Genomic DNA, 20,862 nt, shown 5'->3' with positions numbered 1-20,862 from the left:
GTAAGTTTGGACAGCAGATAGTTGATGGGATCATGCTACAAAGACAACCAGTGGCTGTCCAACCAGCAGTCAGCCTCTCGTAATGAAATAAGTAGTGAAGCTGCATTTGTAATTTCATCACACAGACAAATGCAGAGATAATGAAGAGAGCACTCATCCACAGGACATGACGGCCGGAGACTCGTGGGAGGTGCTTGATTGGTAAGAAACACCGAGCCAGGTAAAATAAAGTGGATCAGACTCATAAGGACAAGGACAGAAATTACACTGATGAGCTTCATCTGTAATTTAATGCAACTGTTCCGAGACGAGCTGAGAGGTTTGGTACAAAACATTACAGAGTAAAGAGCATGATGCATGAGTCAATCCAAAGCTGATTTTTTTTACCCATATCCGACTTTTCCACAGCAGTCTGAACGACACAATGCTGATCTGTTCCCCCAAAACGTCAGTCAGTTTGGGGCCACGTTCATATGTGAGACTAAATCACACATATTTAGTATGAATCTGATTGTTTTCAAGGACATTCCAGTCATGATGATACTGTCACCGTTTGAACTTTTATTCAAAGTTCAAATAGAACTTTGAATAAAAGTTCTATTTTTATAGAACTGACCCCACAGAGCGCATGGGGTCATGCGCTCTGTTGATGACCCCATGAACAGAGCGCACATAGGGTCATAAACCGTTCATATAGAAGTCTGAAAATTATATAAAACTATGGTTTTAAACTAACCAAATGTGAAAAGTGTCCAGGGTAACTGATGTTTTTACAAAGAATTATATTGGAAATTGATACCATCCAGATTCTCCTGAAAATATATAAAAACATTATCAAAATGCTCATTAGTTTCACATCTTGGGAGGATGTTGTAATAGTAGTTAGTCCAGTTTGGTGACTTTTTCTGCTTTTAAAGTAAATAATTAAAGAGGGAAATATAAAAACCTCCATGAGGCAGAGTTTTTAATATTGTTTCGTTTCAGTACAATCTGTCCTGTTTGTGATCCTGCTCCGTTTGAGTTTTTGCTTCACTAACCTCTCATGTGTTTAAACCAAGTTAGAGAAAGTTGAGTAAACCTCTCCTCATATGTATGGCCTCTTGAAAAAGCTCAGCTAAACATCCTCCTCCAATAAAGTCTCTATGTATCACTGCTTGCCAGATAATATGAGGATGCAGGGACCAAGTCGGGGTGGGGGGGTGATTACGGACAAGGAGATGTTGGGATAAAGCGCTGCAGGCGTTCTGCCAGGACTCTGGGGGAGAGACTATTGAAAGCTAGCTGATCTTACGTAATGTTTTGTAAAGATCCCCATGTGAACAGCGCTGTGTTCCAGTCACATTCCTGGAACGCAAAGAAACCAGACAGGAACGCCAACACTCACTTTCCCATGAAGCACTTGGGCACAATGCTGAGCTTCTTGCGGCGGTCCTTGATCAGGTGCCTGTTCTTGGTCATCATCATGTGGTAGAGCTTCTCTCCTTTCTCAGCGATCATCACGTAGGCATCCCGCTCCATTCCCAACTTCAGACCTGGAAAACAAGCAAGAGGTGAGCCAGACCCAACAGGTTTTTCACATTTCACCCTCAGCCAGGGCCGAGGGGGTGGAGAGGATAACTCTGTATGGACTGGAGTCGGTGTAAATGTGGGGGAAAGATATGAACGAGCCAAGAACAACATCCAGGAGATCCAGATATCCAAACTTGATTTAAATGTATTAAAAGGAAAAGGCAAACACATGTCATGGTGCTGTTAGGGGACAATCAGGCCTTTTCCTCAGCAATCTGCCAGGCCCAGCAGAAACAAAGCAGGGTGGAAACCCCACAGGCTGAGTGAGGCTCAGGAGATCATGGGGAAGATTCTGATCCGGCTTCCAGGTTTTCACTTGTTAGCCATTGTTCCTGCGCTGTGCAGTGGAGTCCACTGTGGTCCCTGTGAAACACTGCAGCATCTGAAGGGCTTAGCTAGTGATGAACTTCTGAACTGGACTCAGGGACTTTATGATTCAAGCGATTGAACTCAATTTCAATAGGACTTCATAATCTGCTTAACTCCTTCTAGCAACATATCAAGCTTCTCAACTCCAGACTACAGAACTGCTGCTTACAACCAGGAACAGTTGGATACAGTTCATTAAATTATAACTTTATGCTCTGAAAGTTTACCAATACTAACTGATATAAAATGTTAATGCTGTAGTTGCGTCACAGTGACCCTTCTCCATGGCATACACACACTTCTGCACTTCACTTGATATAATTATAATTAATGAATGTTCACAAAGCTTGTTAAACTACTGAAAACAAATTAATGATTCAACAATCCAACAATAACTCAGATCTCTTTAAGTTTAATTCAGTTATATTTTGTGTTAAATTGAAGAGCTGAAAGCAAAAAATAAATAAATGTGTGTTTTATATGCAGGAAGAAGCTGAAACGCTGACCAATAATCTTTCTTATGAAAGTGACATTTTGATATTTGTTTTTCAGTAGGAAATAATTTCTACAGAGAAAAGGATGCAACTTGGGGAAAGTTTGGAGAAAAATACATAAATCTTTTTTAATTGTGAATTTTTCAGACAGTCAAATTTTCAACTCAACTAGAAGTTATAAAAATATTTCTCATCAGGAAGAAATGGAAATCATGTTTTGGCAGGAAAAAGTAAAGATTGGAGCAGATTACAAACCCGTGATCAGAGAACCTGTAATAGATGATGTGGGAACTAAGAAGTCGTGAACTTAAAGTCTACTTTGGGTCTGAAAGTTGAGGTAGGAGTTTGAAAGAAACAATCCAATAAGTTACTATTACCAACCTCCGCTGATGGAGGCGGGGTTATATTACATTTGGCAGCAGCTGGAGTGGACTTAAACAATAAGTGTCACTGAACAACGGGGCCTCTCCTGCTGCTCCAGCTGCCACAGCTCGTCTTAAGGTGCCCTCATCTTCCTGTGGGCGCAGGATAAAACCAGAAATACTTTCACTGAGCTGCTGTCCCTCACATTGACACACACACTGATAAGACACAACACTCCCATCTGGCAACACTAAAGACCTTCAGATGAGCTCCATGTGTCAGGAGGATACAAAGAAGGTTCCGGTTTATTCTAAAATGTAACAGCGTGTATAAAATTAAAGGTGAAAACACTCAGCACTATGATTAAAAACTCATATTGTTACCATCCAGATAGGAGTAAAAAGTTAGGCACACTGAAAGTAAAGTATGAGGTGGAAAGTGTAAGAGAGGAGCAGCAAGTGGAGAAACTGGGCAGTGTGACTGATCTGGCATCTGTTAGCCTCAGGTCGATTTCCGCCGCAGTGAAACTCAACACCATGAGCTGCAGCGGTCTCCAGACTTTATGAACTTCTTTCACTGGGATCAAACACTGCTACCGCCAACTAAATGGAAATTTAGCTTAAAAATTTTAAAGTAAAACAAAAAAAAATGCTAATTTCAGTGATGCCACCATTGGTATTAATGTTAGCATGAAGCTAGTTTATTCCCAACTAAACTGGAAGAGGAACAGAGCCCTTTGAATTCATTAGCTTTGATGATCCAGTTTTGATTTTTAGCATCAATGCTATCAAGTAGCCAAACGTTCTGGCACCAGCCGACATCCAGAACATAATCAAGACAGATGGCAGGACCAGAGCAGGTGGGAACTTAGTCTGAGGTAAAAGATGGAGGATAAAACAAGTAAAGGAGAAACAACAATATCAGCTTACACCACTGATCTCAGACCTGTAAAAATGACTTACAATCATGAAGATAAAGAATATTATAGGGGATTTTCTTCTTTCTTCTAATCTGTTTACAACTGGGAGCCCAAGTTTAGATTTGATACAGACACAAAACTGAGCAGGTTCAAATCATATATACGTTTATCCAGTTATCAAACTGCAGATCATGTCATTTCTGGTAGACATGACCAACATCCTGGCATAATTTTGGCTCAATATCTGATCACTTTTTTTTTAACAAAAATGGCAGAATAAATAATTTTGTTTGGTTTCTTGGTATCAACCCAACAGTTTTTAATGAGACTTTAAGAAGGCCACAGCAGTTTTCATGTGTGTTTGGGATCAGTGCCGTGTTGGAACACCAAACTATGTTCAACGCTCAACTGATTTAACTGGTTACAAAAAATCACCACAACTTAAGCATATCGTAAACTGGGAACTGTCTGAACACCAGCCTCAGTAAAGCCAGTTTAACATCAGCATTAACTGAGCAGCTGGTTCTGACCAGGAGACGAACTATTCACAAATCAAAACCTTTAATCTTGACTGCCCACATCCACAAGCCAGATGCCTTGTAGAGTAAAGTTTCATGGTCAGATGGGAAGATAGAGCCGTTCTGCTGCAGTGACAATATAAATGTTTAGAGTATTTAAAGTGAAGCTCACAGGTCAGATGGCACTGGACCAACTGTCAACTGGTTTCTTCATGCAGACAACATGTTTCAGTGGTGCTACAGCCAAATATTTTTATATAACCTCTACTTATCTGATCATACAGATCGGTAACTATAGAACTACGCCTACTGTTATTCTATTTCAGGTATTTGAGATGGGTTCTGTTTTTAGCATCTCCATTTGTAAAAACATGTCAGATAAAAAAAACAATGATCAGCTAGACATCTGCTTTTTCAAATATTTTGATTGTTGAATATTGATTTTTGCAGCCGCCTTTACAAGCTACCAATAACGGAGAACCAAGAAAACCAACAGAACAGAAATGTGACCCATGCTTTCATTCTGTTAACCGTTTTAGGGATCTTGACCAAAGGCAGGACACAGCTAACGAACACCAAACCATGTGTTACAGCTCAAGTTTTAAAGTGACAGCAAAAATAATAAGTTTACTATTTGCACTGACAGGAGAAAAGAACTGATTTAAGAAAAAATGACCAGCAAACATTTGGCAATTAAACATTACAAAAAAAAAAACCATATATATATATATATATATATATATATATATATATATATATATATATATATATATATATATATATATATATATATATATATATATATATATGATTTCCAATACAATAAAGAACCAAAGCAGATGATAAAGGAGAGCAGACACCACCTCTACAATAAAGTTGGATGATATAAATGATAAATGTTTAATCACACCTAGAGCATTCCTTCTGAAACCTCTGATGTTAAAATCTGCTTCCTGAGCAACAAAACCAAAAAATAAAAACCGGAGTTACCGTTAAAGATAGATTTTTTTAAAAAAGAAAAAAAAAGTATTACTCACTCTCTCTTTGCTCCCGTTCCCTCAAGATGGCATCCAGCCACTTCTGCTTGTCCTCTGCATTTTTGGCCATGCAGACGAACCACTTGTTCTTAGCCGTGTTGTGAATCTTCCAGCCATTAGTCACTGTGTAGTTGTTGCTGTGATAGTCAGCTGGAAAGAAAAGAATAAATGAATTTAAGAGAAGAAGAGGTGAAAATGGAAAAGATAAAACTCGAGATTATCTCAACAATCCTCTATAAGTGTTTAGCCATCTATGTGACATGTGACAGCTGGACGGGAAGCCGCTTGGCTCAGGTGAGGTCAAAGGTCCACATGCAGAAAACCAGCACTGCTGTTAACATACAACTCACTGTGAAACACGGTGGTGGCAGCATCAGGTGAACATGCATCAGACTACAGGCATGTTACAGGTAAACCATTCACTTTCAGATGTACAACACTGGTACAGTCATGATTTAAACTATTGCATCAGAATTCAGCAGACGGTGATTTTTACACTGGATGGAATAATATTGGACAGCACAACAGATCTGATTTTTAAAACTTTTGAATAGCATTTGTCTTTGTATTGGTAAATAATATCTAATCCCAATAACATCATATGTGTTTATAACATAAAATTCAGGTCGTTTCAAGGTGCTGTCAAGATTTACAGCACCTTGAAACGACTTGAAATGAAACAGCTCTTTAACAGCTCTTTCTAGTTTTTTCATAAGATTTTAATTTTTTTTGCTCTAGTGGCCTTTATTTAAAGGGACAGTGTTATGTATTTTCCACAATAGATAAATTACATACATTCTAAAACAGGAGGTATAATGAATGAAAACACACCAAGAACCTCCTGGTTTTACATTCATCAACTGCATTCACACTGCAAACACCACCTGCAGCTTTAAGTACAGAAAATAATGTGACTAATCAAAGTCCTGACATTAGGCATATCTCTGAAGAGACATAAAGTCAAAGTTGAACATGAACATCTAATAAAGTAGATAAACAGGCAGCAATATAAAAGCAGCACTGACTCATGAGGATCTGTCCCCGCTCTGATCCATTTAGCTGCAGGTGAGCGGCCCTCTGAATAATGAATGGCCACATGGTAATGGGATGCATTAGTCTCGTGCTCAAAGGTCGTATAAATAGATTTGATACTTTGGGCCCTGTGGGGAGCCGCTTCTGCGGTAGAGCTGTGTGATCTGCCAGAACGGAGAAAAGAGATTCCCTAAAAATCCCCCAAAGAAATCAGCAATCATGATCTGGACAAGAAAAAAAAATGAAATGAGGTGGAAAGTTAAGTTCTCTTTTTTTTCATTTCTGTTTCCAGTCACACCCAAGTTTCACAACTTTCACACTCTGTGATCAGATAACCTGAAAGTGGGACCCCCGGACTCTGCAAGTAAGGCTTGTTTTTCTCTGTGGTTTCCCTTTCAGAAACCAGAATACGACAGCCAGCAGCTAACATAAAGGCAAAACCCCCCAAAAAACAGTCATGTGAGCTTGCAGAAATACACTGCCAGCTTAGCGAATACAGAAACAGAGAGAGAAAGATTAAAAAAGAGGAAACATGTGAGAGGAAGATCAAATGTTTCTACACTGGAGAACAAAAACTGCACCAACCCCAAGAAACCACAATAACAGAAGAAAAAAAGGAGATCGTATCAGCAAACAACAAATCTTTCTCATATTATCTCAAACTTGAGCTGGAGCACATCAGGTTTATCAGCCGCTATTGAGATTTTGCACTTCAGATGCGACCTTATAGTTTCATAAGGTCGCCACGCAGCAGCTGACATCTAAAGGTGCACACAGCTTGCAAGCTACATCCTGTTCAGGACTCGGTGCAAGCTTGGCACTCCACCCAAACTGTCAACAAGTCCCCGATTCAAATCAGACTGGTGGGCTAAAAACAGCACAGCTAGCATGAACCAAGATGGAAAATGAGAAGGGAAAGCATGGTGCACCAACTGAAAGTACCAACTGTTGCTTTTGTTTTATCTTCTTCCTTTCTAGAAACATAGTAAATTCATAGATTCATTTGTAAAAAAAAAACAAAAACAAAAAAAACATTACATCTTACTAAATAATTTTGGTCTAGTTCCCAGTTTAAATACCTCACAAGAACTTTTCATCAAGATATATGGGCTTGTTTTAAAGGGGCAGTATTTTGTGTTTTCCAGGCATATAGTACCATTTTATAGCACAACCAAGTAACTATGTTACCTTCAATTTTTATAAAAAATGCTGCATACATATATATCAAACATGACAAAAGAAACTTGACTTTGTACTTTAATGCCTTGAAATTGGACCTTTGTCTCTTTTAGAAGCTCCTGTTCTTTCTGAAGCGCCATCTCCAGGAAGTCATCCCATGGCTCCTCTATTAACCCTTTCACAACGTTTTTACCAGCAGCTCTGAGCAGTACCTCCTATAATGAGCTCAGCAGTTCCACTAGCTGTTTGCTAATTGCTGCTGGCTAGTCTGAAGGATCTGAGTGGGAGGAGCTACTCTGAGAGACTGAAGCTGAGAAGCTGCAGCTCAGAGAAGGAGCTGTGCCTTTGGTACACTCAGGCGTTTAGCACAGCTGAATGGTTGCCATGGAGATTAAAGGATTTCTCAAACAAAACTCCAGGATTGTTTCTGATGAGGAAATAATATAACATGATGTAAAGCTCAAAAATAACTGATTTTACACAATGCTGCCCCTTTATGTATGTAATTTCTTCATTTTGATTAAACAAAGTACACTGGATAATTATTGAATTCATAATGAGACATCTGTCCCATGTTAAATAATCAGCCAGTGGAATTACAACTTTTTCATAAGTATAAAGGAAATACTGAATTAAAACAGTTCCTGTATCTCGCTGAAAAGTTACTTGTAAGTTAGTTTGGTCTTATTATCAGAGCACTAAGATATTTGCACTAGAAACAAAAATATTTGGTAATATTTTTAGTGTTTTTTCAGTGTGTTTAATAGGAAATGAGCTGAAAGTCTGGTTTAATGCATCCTGAGATACAAGCACAAACCTGTTCCGTCTTCCACGTTTTCCACCTCCATCACCTCAGTGTTGATCCGGCCTCTGAACACATAGAGAGGCCCGTTGATGGACTTGGTCCTCTTGGTGGATTTCTTCCCAGACGCTCTGTGAGAGGGGACAACACCGCGGTTACGCTCCGGAAGAATAAACACCAGCTGATGCCAGCGCCGTGTGCTACTAAAACAACCCTCTGAAAACATGCAGACGTCCACAGACCTTCACATGCTCCACATGCACAGGATGTGTGCTTGTTGGTTCTCACATGGTAAATAATGAGTTCACATTAACGGGAATGAACCGTTTTTATTTTCACAACTCCTCAAGTTTGGATGCCCTCCTGTTTCCTTTCACCAACACATGTTTTTTTCTCACCTGGACTTCCTTTTGCAGTAAACTAAAAGGTTGTCGAACAGAAAGAAGACGCGTTCCTGGATGTTGCCCGCCGAGATTTTCAGGAGATTTCCATAAAGGAGCAACTCTGTGCAGATATCAGTCAGGTTGGTTCCCTGTAGAAACAAAAAAAAAAAAAAGAAAAACTGAAATAGAAGATTGAATCCAACACCGTCCAGTTCACTGTCAAGCAGATGCGGTTTGTTTAATCTGAGCACAACTCTTCTGTGTGCATTCAAGACCAAAGAGTTCACAACCTCTACAGAACAATATCAAAATGAATCTTTGACACCGAGAGCGGCTTGTTGACATTCTTGTTGTCAATGATGGGAAACACAGCTGACCCCACCAAAAACATCTGCTGACTTTTATAGACAAAGCTAAGATATTAATTGTTCTACTTCAGGATATGTGCATTCTTTCTAGAAAAAACTAACAAAAAAAACCAACAGCAACAGCATGTTAAAAAGAGTTGGAGTCCAGAGAAGAACTGTTCGTTTTGAGAGCTGAGCCTTACAGAATGACTCAAACAACCTTCAACATTTTAGATTTACTCACTTCACAAAAACAAACTAAATCCTGCTGAGATTGATGTTATTTTTTATCTTGCATGTAGACCAGACTGGAGTTCAATCTCATCTTACCAGGAAACCTTTTTAAATTTGGCTGAATCTCCTCTGTGGATTGTGACTAATTGCAAAAGTGACTTCTTAGGGATTTTGTTCAGAAAAGGTTTTTTCCACTGGAGTTCTGGATCTCTGCAGCTCCTCAAGAGTTGGCATGATGGATTGAAGGTAGATGATCATTTCTTGATAGTTTCCTCCGTCCTCTATTCGTTATCAGAAGATGGACTAAAGAGTATTCTGTGACATTCTGTGGATTCCTGTTTTATACTGTGAATTGCAGTTTTCGGCTGATTACTGATCTTTAAAAGCTTGTAAATTCATATTTTAGCCAATAACCTATTTTTTTGTCTAAAAAGTTGCTAAAGTGGCAAACGTGGGGGTTACTGTTAATTAGCTTTAACTACTTTTGTACTTTTTATTTATAATTGCGTTGTAGTATCCCTGTTTTGTATTTACTGTTTTTATTGATAAAATGAGTTAGTAGTTGAGTCATTTTAATCTTACTTGTAGGATCTTTGTTTGTTTTAAGCAAGACAAATTACTGATTGTCCAGGAATGACAGATAAAAACGTCTGGCACGTTTCAAAAAAATGTAATTAATGTGCAGTGTCCCTCCCGAATAAATTAAATTATTGTTAACTTGTTAACAATAATTTAACAAGTGACCAGGCTGGACAGTCAAGCTTCTCTCACAGCAAACAGTAGCTGATTTTAGACGCTTTTAGATAAGATCAGTTTCTCATGTGAGTATCGACCGAGCTCCAAAATGTCAGGAAACATGACAGAGGACGCTGCAAACTGAGCAGAAATGCATATTTTTGACTCCAATCTCTGCAAGTGAATTTGGGGTTAAATGCTTCCTGCTTCTGTCGTGCAAAAAGGAAACTAAAAAGATGTAGCTAAAGCCTCTCAGCAGCTACAATCTAGTCTGCAGCCTCACACCTTCACCGGATGTGATTGAGTCTCAGATAAAAGCCTTTTCTTGTAAACTATAGAATAAACCACCAGCTGCACCAGGCAGGCCAGCAGTCTTTACATCATCAAACCCAGACCAGATGGATGGAGAGAGGTCGCTGCTAAAACATTTTAGAATGACATTATTTGCATAAACTTTATCAAAGAGAGTTTTGCAAAACATTTTTATCTTAATGAAAGGCATAAAGTTACTCTGAGTCACCGGATCACCATAGCTTGGTGTTAATCAGCCATTTTTTTAAAGGAGGATGAACTGCAAAGCCATTTACTGTTAATAGGTGAGAAAATTATTTTTAGAAAGCCATTTTCAGCATTTTCCCATGTTCAGCTGTGGACTGGAAATGGATTTCACACATTATAAGCCTGAGCAGCGCCTTCATTAACATGCTCCCTCCAAAGATGTGAATGACAAAACTTTGTCCTGCAGAACTGAAAACTCAACAAAACCAGAAAGCGCTTAGCTCAACACATAAAGGTGCAAACTAACGACTGAAGGTGTCAAAGCCAGGCTGCCAATAAGTTGGACAATCAGGATAAAAAACAAGTCATTACTTGTGGTTAAATGGTCCATTCCCTCCGGTTCATCTGGAACTAAACGCCTCCATGTGTGGACTCTGGAGCCCACTGTCATCCCCTCCACCCACCCAGTCGACCTCGTTCCTGCAGATTCAACCCCCACCATGTCACCTAGACCTGGTGCCTCCATAACTAGTTTGTTCTCCAGATAGATTGAGTTTTTTAAAGCCTTTATTTTAAGAAAAAAAATCTTCCTTATTCTCTCTGATGTTGAGATCAACACTAAGTGGGGTGGGGGGAAGGGCCTCCATCTCAGAAAAACTATTATATTCAGGTCTAACCACATTAAGTCCAGATATTAATGTGCTAGGCGATATGCCTTAAAAAGAAAATTTCATTTTGTTCATATCAAATTCCATTTATAATTTTAGTCAAAACTTTTTTGGCTTTCATTTCTTCAAACAAAATTACAAATAACATTGGAAGCTGTCAAACAAGATGGCGGACCACAGGAGTGCTGACATCACTCTGAAATACCGAACAGATTTTCCTCTAATTAAATCTTCAAATCAAATAAATTCAGTTAATCGATAAAATTGATTAATTGACTTTAATTGATTACTCTTCCATTAAGCACCTTTAGCTGTCCTTGAACAAATCAATCAAATGGATTGATCTCCAGGCTGTATAATGTGGAACTGCATGCGTTTGCACAGAACAATGCATGTCTTGCATTCTGCAGCCACTCCTTCGATTAGGCCCATTAAGATGTAGCGGTTGAGCGTAAAGCTGCGTGTGTGTTCACACACAGCACATACAAGGCCTGATCAGCACCACTGCTCCTCCATTATGGCTGGAGATGACGCAGCTCCCAGAGAGGCTGGAGAGGGGAGAGGAGACGAGGCTAATGCAGTTAGGTCAGGGCCTGCATGCCGGGGGGCCAGAGGGGGGCTGCAGGGTCTGAGTAAAGTGCCTGGCTGAGGTTCCTCTATGCTGTTGAAAAGAAACCAAAAATCTGAACGTTTGGAGTTTATCTGAGGCTCTTCTCTGTACAAACCTAATGTAAGTTGATGCTTCAGCTGCTCTTTGGGTTCAGGAACAGCATTGTTCTTCATTACCAGTCAGTAGGTTAGCAAATACTGACCTCCACTACAGTATTGGATCAATGATTTAATTGATCATTGAAATAGTCATCAATGAATTGTTATCTTGATCATAGAGACTCATAAAGGCATTTTGATGAAAGACCTACACACTCAGAGCAGGGATTAAGTTAAAACTATACAAAATGTAAATTAAGATGAAAAACCTTTATCTGAAAATGTTTTACCCAAAACTACTCAAGTGGTTTCATTTAGCTTCAACTGGTTCAAATAGTGTCAAAATAATCTCTTATTAAGCATGTTTAACTATCCTGTTATTAATCAGTTAATTGAAAACCAGTAAATTAGAACCAGTAAATCAGTAGATTAGGCCTATAGTGTACGGATAAGCAAAAAGGCTTTTCACATATTGATAAAAATATTTTTCAGCAGCAGATGCATCCTGTGCTACAAATGATGAAGGGTTCACTAAAGGAAAGCTTAGAATAGATTAGAATGTTTATTTTCTCACTTAAAAAGGAAATGGATTATTTGTTTATTTGTATTTTATAATGTATTTCTAATGTTGTATAAAATACACTTAAGTGGTTAAATGAAAAATTGGCAGAATGTGTCAATTTCTTTAATCGATTAATCAGCAGAATAAGCAATAGAATAATTGATTGCTAAAATAATTGTTAGTTGCAGCCCTAGTATTACCAATAATAAATATACAGAGATATCAGATAGGAGCCAAAACTGACATATTTTTACATATTTGCTTGCAGCTCTTTCAGTCTGCTGCTTTTGGGCAGAACTAGTCCTTTTTTGAAGGACAGCTTTCATAATTCATTTTATTTCCTGTGTCAGGTGTTTTGTTTATTTCTTTTGAATATTCAAAATGTCCTTCAGTTATATTGTTAAATGTTAGAAATTTAAGTTAACTGATCTATAAAATGATTCACTTTTCACTTGAAAATGGTCTCAAAACAACAATATTATCAATTATCACAATAATTTCTGGGAGAATTTATTGTCCAGAAAAATGTGTTGTTGTGACCGGCTTTGTGTTAAATAATGAAATGAGACAAATGGATGTTCAGATGAGGCCCATTCCAACTAAAGGTAGCACATATAAACTCCTCAAACATGGGGGTCTGCTTCTCGGGACTCTTCTGATTGGCCGGTGAGCCTGTTTTCATGCCCCCTCCAACTCCCTGAGTGGGTGAACTGCCCCCAGTGGTGCCACTTAAGACAAGAGCCCTGTTGTGGTGGTGAGGGAGGAGTGAAAATGCAGCAGACCCTTCAGACCTTTAGGTAAAAGCAGAGCATCATAATACCGCAGCTGTAAAGGTGGAGGAGTGATGTGGTAGTTAACGTCTTTCAACTCTAGCTGGCTTTGTTGTTTTATTAAAAATGAATTTCCCCTTTCAGTTTCCATGGAATAAATACGCGTGTTGCATTTATGACCAGGCCTCTGAGTCTGAAATCTCAAAGATCTCAGATTCCCTTCCAGTCCAGACGGTCTGGACTGGACCCCACCCCACCCGCTCTTGTTCTCACCTCCCAGCCTTCGATGTGGGACTGCAGCTGCTCCAGAGCCTCCAGTTTCTCCATCTGCCTCTTGGTCTCGTTGATGTTGGAGCAGACGGCCTTCATGGCCTGCAGAGCCTCCTCCACAGCAGGGTAGTCTGCGTGCTTCTTAGGAGTCCTTTTAAGTAGTTCCTATATCACAGAAAGAGGAAGTTCAGAGAATTAAGTAAATCCACTAAAAAAAAGCACACAACAGAGTTTCAGGGAGGTTATTTAGGAGCATGACCTTTACCAGCCTCTGCTCCAAAACTACCTCCAACGGCATAGGAAGAAATGTGCCCATCTAACCAAGTTCACAAATGAGTCATGACCTGAACTCAAACTTAGCCGTTTGGTTTTCAGACTGTGCTGCGTGGTGCAGCGCTGCTGCAGCAGCTGCAGCCGTACCTTGAGCAGCAGAGGGTACTTGCAGATTCTCTGGATGGGAGTGAGAAGGTAACCCTCCAGGGGAATGTCTGTGCTCTTCTTTCCTCCCAGCAGCATGCAGTGCTGCACAGGAAACAGAAGCACAAACACGTTTCAGACTTGTGTTTTCTGGATTTTCATTGAAGCAATGACATAATGATTTAATGTGAATAAACAAAAGAAGTGAGAGGAGAAGAAGAGCGCCGGAAAAGAGTCCAGCTCTGCGCATAGGATGTAAAAGTCTAGCTTGGTTCCTTCCTGTGTCGATTTTAAACAAATGTCTGCCAGGGCGGGGGAAGTTGATGGTGGAAATGAGTTTAAGGTTAACGCTGAAAATGCATCGCCAGGTAAGCATACTCATAAAAACAGCTATACTGCTATTATTTTTTTATTGTTTATTTGACAGGGACAGATATGAGAAACACAGATCAGGACAATCTAATGTCTGCTGCACAGTGTTTATAGTCAAAGACCCGGGGACTAGCTGTGACCGATTCATAGCTCTTGTGAATTTAAAGATTTTTTAAAGCTGCAGAACTTTTATAAAAAAATATCTTCTAACACATAGCAATTAAGTGTTACTTTGTGTTGGTCTCTTATAGAATCCCAATAAAAATGAATTGAAGATTTGTGGTTCCAATGTGACTAAAAGTGAGAGGATCGAAATCTCCATCTTTCTAAGACGCAGTTCTCTGTAAAAAGTTTTAAATTGTTCTTTAGAGTGACTTGTTTTAAAGTTTTGTAAGATTTTCTTTAGACTTTCAAACCTTCAGACAAAGAAATCAGGGATGACTCGACTTGTGCACACATCACTGATCTAGTATAAGTTTTACAGCATTTAAAGATTCTGTGGATGTGCTTTGAAGTTGTCATGGGTACAAAGGCTTTAATTAGTTATGGTTGTCGACGTTAATTAGCTGCTGCTGTCATGTTTCAGTTGGCTGTAGACACCATTTGCAGCAGTCAGTCAGGAAGCCGGTCTTTAGCAGATCAAAGTCTGAGAAAAGATTTAAATATGTTTTTATTCATAAGGATGTTGTTTTATGAGACATGCTTTTCACTAGCAAATTCTAGCAAATTAAAAGCTAATATGTTAGTCAAAGTTATCCTTTATGTGCATTATTTAGCAACTTGGCTGATGTGACACAGTGCTTGTGTTCTTTGCTTTGGCAACTTTAGCCACATGAAAACCCATGTTAGCCTAAGGGCACAAGGTGGGGGGACAAAGTTGGCTAATGAAGACATGCTACGAGTGTGGAGGATGATAATGAGGACCAGCCACCAGAGAAAGAAGTTCCTGTTTGACCAAAGAGAAAGAAGCAGATGAAATATTCCCCAAAGAAATTAGGTAAGTCATTTTTGTGTTAATATTTTCTCCAGGTGAAGTGGAGTGGGACAGCCAGGTGAGTGCGGAAGGGGGAGCAGGAATCAACATTCACCAGTTGAGTTAATAAGTTAAATTTTAGACAACTAAAAACTCTTGTTAATTCTATTTATTTACTAATAAACGTCTTGCAAACATTAATAAGCCAGAGTATCTGGTTGGAAATAATTTAGAATACTCATTAAGTGAAAAGATACACTCATGTGCCTAAAACTATACATTAAATTATGCAATCTGAATAACAACAGTGGCAGTCTGTCTGAACTTCTGCCAGACAAATATTTGATCAGAATAATTTTTTTCAGCTTTAGTTATTATGCTACTTGTGTTAAGAAATAATTGTATTGCACTTTATAACAACCAGTCATGTTAACTAGACATTTGTCTGCCAGTCTACCATTCTGACAGTGAGCAGCAAGGGACATTTTTAGAATGGTATTTAAATAAATGCTGAATTATGATAACATTGTTGTTAGTATTTCTTCTTTTTTTAAGTGACCACAATGAATTGAGTCATCACTGACTATGAGAATGTCCAGGAGAGATTCACCACGTGTGAATTTATCAAAAGGCTTTCACCATGATTAACTATTAGCAAGAACAGCTGTAATTTCTGAGCATTTCTGGACACCTTCAAAGAGCTGCTTCCTGGAAATGAAGACAAGAAGAAGATCTCCTGTTTTCAGAGCATTACAGGAAGGCTATAACGAAGGAGATGGCTGACACAATCAAAGCATAAAATGTTACTGTTGAAAGAACCTATTTTCTTAAGTTAAAGAAAAAGTAATTCTGCTTTAGTTTTTCAATCAGTATTTCAGATTAACAACATACTGACCAGACGTTAAACCCTCTGTTAGAAGAACGAGTTATCTTTTGTTTTATTCCAATGTACAAAGGGTTTGTTCTACAGCTATGATGATAGTTAGAAGTAGTCCAGTGTGTTTCACTTCACTTGAGGTAAGACTTAATATCAATGACTCTGTTAGTATAGCATTTGACACTGTAATAACACTAAATTACATCTTCATAACTGTTGCTACTTGTTTCACTTTACTTGAGGTAAAAGTTAATATTAATGACACTGTAATAACACTTAATGACATCTTCATAACTGGTGCTATTTGTTCCACTTTAGTTGATGTAAAAGAAATTGTTAATGACTTATTAAATCATTTGACAGTGTAATAAAGCTTAATGAAATCTTTATTGCTTGTCCTACTTGTTTTGCTTTATTTCAGGGAGTGGAAATATAAATCATTGTTTTGTTAAAGCTTTTGCTAGTGTAATAATTAAATCATTATGACTACTATTATTACAAATGTATGTCAGATCATGATTTCTTGGTTAATGACAAGTTGTCATCACAAAGACATTTTCAATAATGTCAACTTTGTATTAAAAGTGTCATGATTTACCGAATGACACCTTATGACAACAGTCATAAATATTCATGAAGACTTATTCATGTTCATGACGGGTGTTATGTCATGTTTATGACAATGTCATGTCAGTCTTATTCACACCCCGTAAAATAAAGTGTTACCGAAAATGGATTTTTTAGTTCTCCTGGAGTTTTGATTCTTTCAGTGAGACAGTCACACTTTGTCAGCCCTGATCAGAACTCCTGCTAGCTAAACTTGATCCAGTCATTAGAACTGGACTCAGGCTCTGATCAAGGCGTTTTGGAATGATTGCAATTTTGATTCCCTGACTAAGCTGAGCTAAATCCAGACACTTTATTTTATTGTGCCGTTTTGGATCTTATGTCAGCCGCACCCTGAGCAGCAGCTGAACTTTCTACATTTATGTGTGCAGCTTGCAGAACCTGATGACAGGATAGTGGCATTATGCTGCTGAATTTATCAGTCTGGGGTTCCTCTATCAAATTGTTTTTTACCGTTTACAATGACGTTCACTTCCCGTTTGTGTCAGGTGACCTGCTCTGTCAGAAACAGCTGTCTGGGCAGAAGAAAGCGGTGCAAAGAGCAGCTGAAACACTACTTATTAGCTGTTATGATGTTTAAAACAAAGAGTTTATGAAGCAGGAGCAGAATTAATTGTTAATGCATATTAACCCAATTGTCAAAAGGAAATCAAAACAAAGAGCAAACATGCTAGCAATAGCCTAACACTATAGGGTCTGATTGTGGCTGAGTGGGAAGGTCAGCTGCTCTGTAGAAAACTGGACAGTGAGCCAAGTGGAACTGTGGTCTGGTATTTTACTGCACTTTAATGACTTTTCTTAAACTACAAACAAATCTTTAGCAATTATGACAAACACAATAACTACTGACACTATTATCAAAACTTAGCAAAAATGGTGACATTATGGTATAAATATAAACTTCAGAAAATCTCATCTTCCATCAAAAGTGATGAAAAATACTTTTACAAAATCACAGAACCATTTAACAAAACGGTAAACTATGAAATAAATCTTTTTCTCACAGCAATTGAGCATTAATAAACTCTTCCCCAGAACCAGCTGAAGCTTCTGCTTCTTCAGAAGTGGATGAAGGTCAGAACTTCGATGGCCTTGGTTTCACTTCAGCTCGTCTTTAGCCTCCTGTTGCTGGGCTACCAGCCAGTGGATGGGAAGACGATCAAAAGCCAAATCAAATGAACCACTGAAATGTTCTCCAAGCCTGGAACTCACTTTGAAGCATTGTGATCACATGGCAATTCCTTTCAACCACAACTGGAGACGCTGAATGGAGTTGTAAAAGCATTTCTTAAAGAAAAAAGTCAAACTAACCTTTTTAATTTCTCTGATTTCTGCGGTTTTAAATTTGTCCCTTTCACATGCCGATTCCTACTCCAGTTTCTACAAACTTCTTTTTCTCTCTCTTCGTCTTCATATTTGTAATTCACCAGTCACTCCACTCATCCTTCTGACATAATTTTCTTTCAACTTCACTTCTCTCATAGTTCACAATGCCATTAGCTGCTCAGTTTGATGTGCAATTTCAAAAGCTCTCATCACAGTTGAAAAAAGAAATTTACTAACAAGAAAATTTAAATTTACAGAAATATCCGAAAAGAGACACTGATGACACATTTTTGGTGGCTAATTAAATTTAAAACATATGTTTCTTCCTGTATCACTACAAAGATCCCTGCCAGGTAAACATGGAGTTTATTTCTTTATTTCAATTTCATTTTATTTGGCAGAATTATGCTACACAGAAACACATTTGATAATCGTTTTGATGCACAACCAGATGTTAAGTAATGGTTTTATTTTGGAAGTATCTAAATCATGCAGAACTCGACCAGTTCACAGCTGCTAATCTGCACCTAAGAGGAGAAGAAGGAAACATTTTAAAAATCCAGCGGATGCATCAGCCTTGATCCCCTGGATGTCATGGAAGCAGCCGGACTAGGGCAGTCGTGGGGGGCTCAGAGCTCACGGCCCGTCCAGAAACGGCTGCCAACAGTCCACAGCTGGCTGATCCCAGGATGACTTCACTGCCTGGGAGTCGAGGACTCCCCGCTCCCTGCTCAGGGCCCCCGGCGCCATTTTAACTTTATTGTTCGGAGCCCGAAAGGTTTGGGTGTCAAAACATGGAAGCAGCTGGCAGAGGAAGCACTACAAGTGTAACAATACACAAAAGTGACCTTGACGACGGTTGCTTCCTGTCCAGGCAGGAAGAACCTCCTGACCTTGTTATGGTATCTGGCCTTTATTCAAGTGTTTACATGGAAATGGAGGTGATAGGAGTGGTGAAAACGAAGCAGGATCACGGAAAGGAGTCAGGATATTAACCAAATGTAGGTCAAAGGAAAAAAAACAGAGAAACATTTAAGAATATAGAAAGAACTACCCAAAGGAAAATCAGCTGTGAAGTCATCCAGAGTCTAACAAAAGTATTCACAATTTCTCTGAGTTTACAACCCCAAATTTTGATGCATTTTTATAATGAACAAAAAACATGCAAAAAAGAAACCTCAGTCTCCCCTCTGAATAAACAAACAAAAAAAAAAAGATTTGAAAAGAAAGAATATATATTTTATCTTACCAGTAGAAAGGTCCGTATGTTGGGAATCTTGTTGAGCTCCATCAGAAGTCGCAAAGCCTTCTCGTGGTTACTGCAGTACTCGCCGTAAACTGAGAAGCTCTGCTTCTGAAAACAGCAGAAAAGCAGCTTTTCAAACGGCTCCCAGCACATTTCACCTGCTGGCTTACAACTCAAAGAATCAAACTGTAAATGGCAGGGAAGGAGCTGGGGCTTTCAAAGTGTTTTACAAATCAACTGTAACTGAAACTGCAATTTCATTGTCTTTGTGACAATGACAATACATTTTTCTGATTCTGAATATGAAAAGTGAGTCAGCCACCATTAGCTGCAATTACAGCTGCAAGTCTTCAAACATGTATATGTTCTTGTCTGAGAACACACAGCATATGCTCATATTTATGTCTGCACTTTGACTAGGCCGTGTTTAGTTATGTTGTTTTTATGTTTTGTTTTTTAAACGTGACTTCTTGAAGTGTAAGTTTTTGAACAAAATGCACTGGGAAACCTCAGAATACAAAATTCACAGACTCTTAATGCAAGTCATGCATTTATGCATGTTTACAAGATGTGGAGCGTTTTGCCACATCGCTGTGGGTTGGCAGACACGGCTCTAAATCTGCTGTTGTGGTTGTCTGATTGGCTGATTAACAGTTTTTATTTTTAAGAACACATAGTGAGAGTTCCCTCAATCCAGACTGCCGTTACTGTTACATTTATCAAAGTTCGACATCAGGTTAATAAGCAGTGTGTGTGTGTGTGTGTGTGTGTGTGTGTGGGTGTGTGTGTGTGTGTGTGTGTGTGTGTGTGTGTGTGTGTGTGTGTGTGTGTGTGTGTGTGTGTGTTTGTGTGCGTGCTGATGCTGTTACATATATTTGTACAAACAGGAAAGAACGATTCATCTATGTTTGTATAAAGCCAGTCAGAGACCATGTGTAGATTAGAACAGCTGAAGCTCTCGGTGCCATTTTGGATCAGAATCTTCTGCCAGACGTTGTCAGTGTGCAGTAAACACTGTTTGCCCTTCAGTGATTGTTTATATCATTTTGGAAATATGTATTTTGAAAGTCTTAATGAGATCAGTTTTGTGTAGGAAGAAAAGTAAATCAAATCAAAAGTTGGTGTTAAACAGAAGTTGCCCTTTTTCATAAAAATATTCCTATCTTTGCACTTCAGATATTTGACTGTAGATGTGTTTCCATTGACCATAGAGTTGTGCAAATTGAAATAACAAAAAATACATTTGCTTAATGGAAACAGCAATGCAAAAAAAAAAAAAAAAAAATCAGTAGTCCATTTTGTGTTTTGTAGTTTTTATGTTTTTCAGACAATGTGCAGCTGAATCCACCAGAGCTCTCAGCATCACAGTTCATAAAAAGTTCAGTTTGTAATTCCGACGCATTGAATCCACAACCCTTCTGTAAAATTACCGACTAGTTTCCCCAAAACGCTGCGGATGTAGCCGCTCCCAAGTGGGTGGGGCTTAACGCTCTAATGCCTGAATAAGACGCAGATGACTCCTCTGATTGGCTGATAGATGATGAGCACCAGCCCACCATGGCTGATT

The 20,862-nt window shown here is 38.7% G+C and overlaps 1 protein-coding gene across 3 annotated transcripts in view; it reads right to left on the bottom strand.

Annotated features, from left to right (window-relative positions):
* prex1 (phosphatidylinositol-3,4,5-trisphosphate-dependent Rac exchange factor 1) overlaps window positions 1–20,862 on the bottom strand; it is a 134,057-nt gene that overhangs the window by 68,881 nt on the left and 44,314 nt on the right. For all 3 annotated transcript variants that reach the window (XM_081608567.1, XM_081608565.1, XM_081608566.1), the window contains exons 4-10: window positions 19,299–19,403; window positions 13,878–13,979; window positions 13,461–13,622; window positions 8,681–8,814; window positions 8,298–8,413; window positions 5,270–5,419; window positions 1,385–1,532 (exon numbers count right to left, since the gene is read on the bottom strand). In XM_081608567.1, the coding sequence (XP_081464693.1) occupies window positions 1,385–1,532; window positions 5,270–5,419; window positions 8,298–8,413; window positions 8,681–8,814; window positions 13,461–13,622; window positions 13,878–13,979; window positions 19,299–19,403 (917 nt within the window). The remainder of the gene's footprint in view (window positions 1–1,384; window positions 1,533–5,269; window positions 5,420–8,297; window positions 8,414–8,680; window positions 8,815–13,460; window positions 13,623–13,877; window positions 13,980–19,298; window positions 19,404–20,862) is intronic.

Source organism: Poecilia reticulata, chromosome 7 (genome assembly GCF_904066995.2).
Source record: "Poecilia reticulata chromosome 7, P_reticulata-male-v2, whole genome shotgun sequence".
In the NCBI taxonomy this organism is placed as follows: domain Eukaryota; kingdom Metazoa; phylum Chordata; class Actinopteri; order Cyprinodontiformes; family Poeciliidae; genus Poecilia; species Poecilia reticulata.
This window is presented reverse-complemented; position numbering and strand designations above follow the sequence as displayed.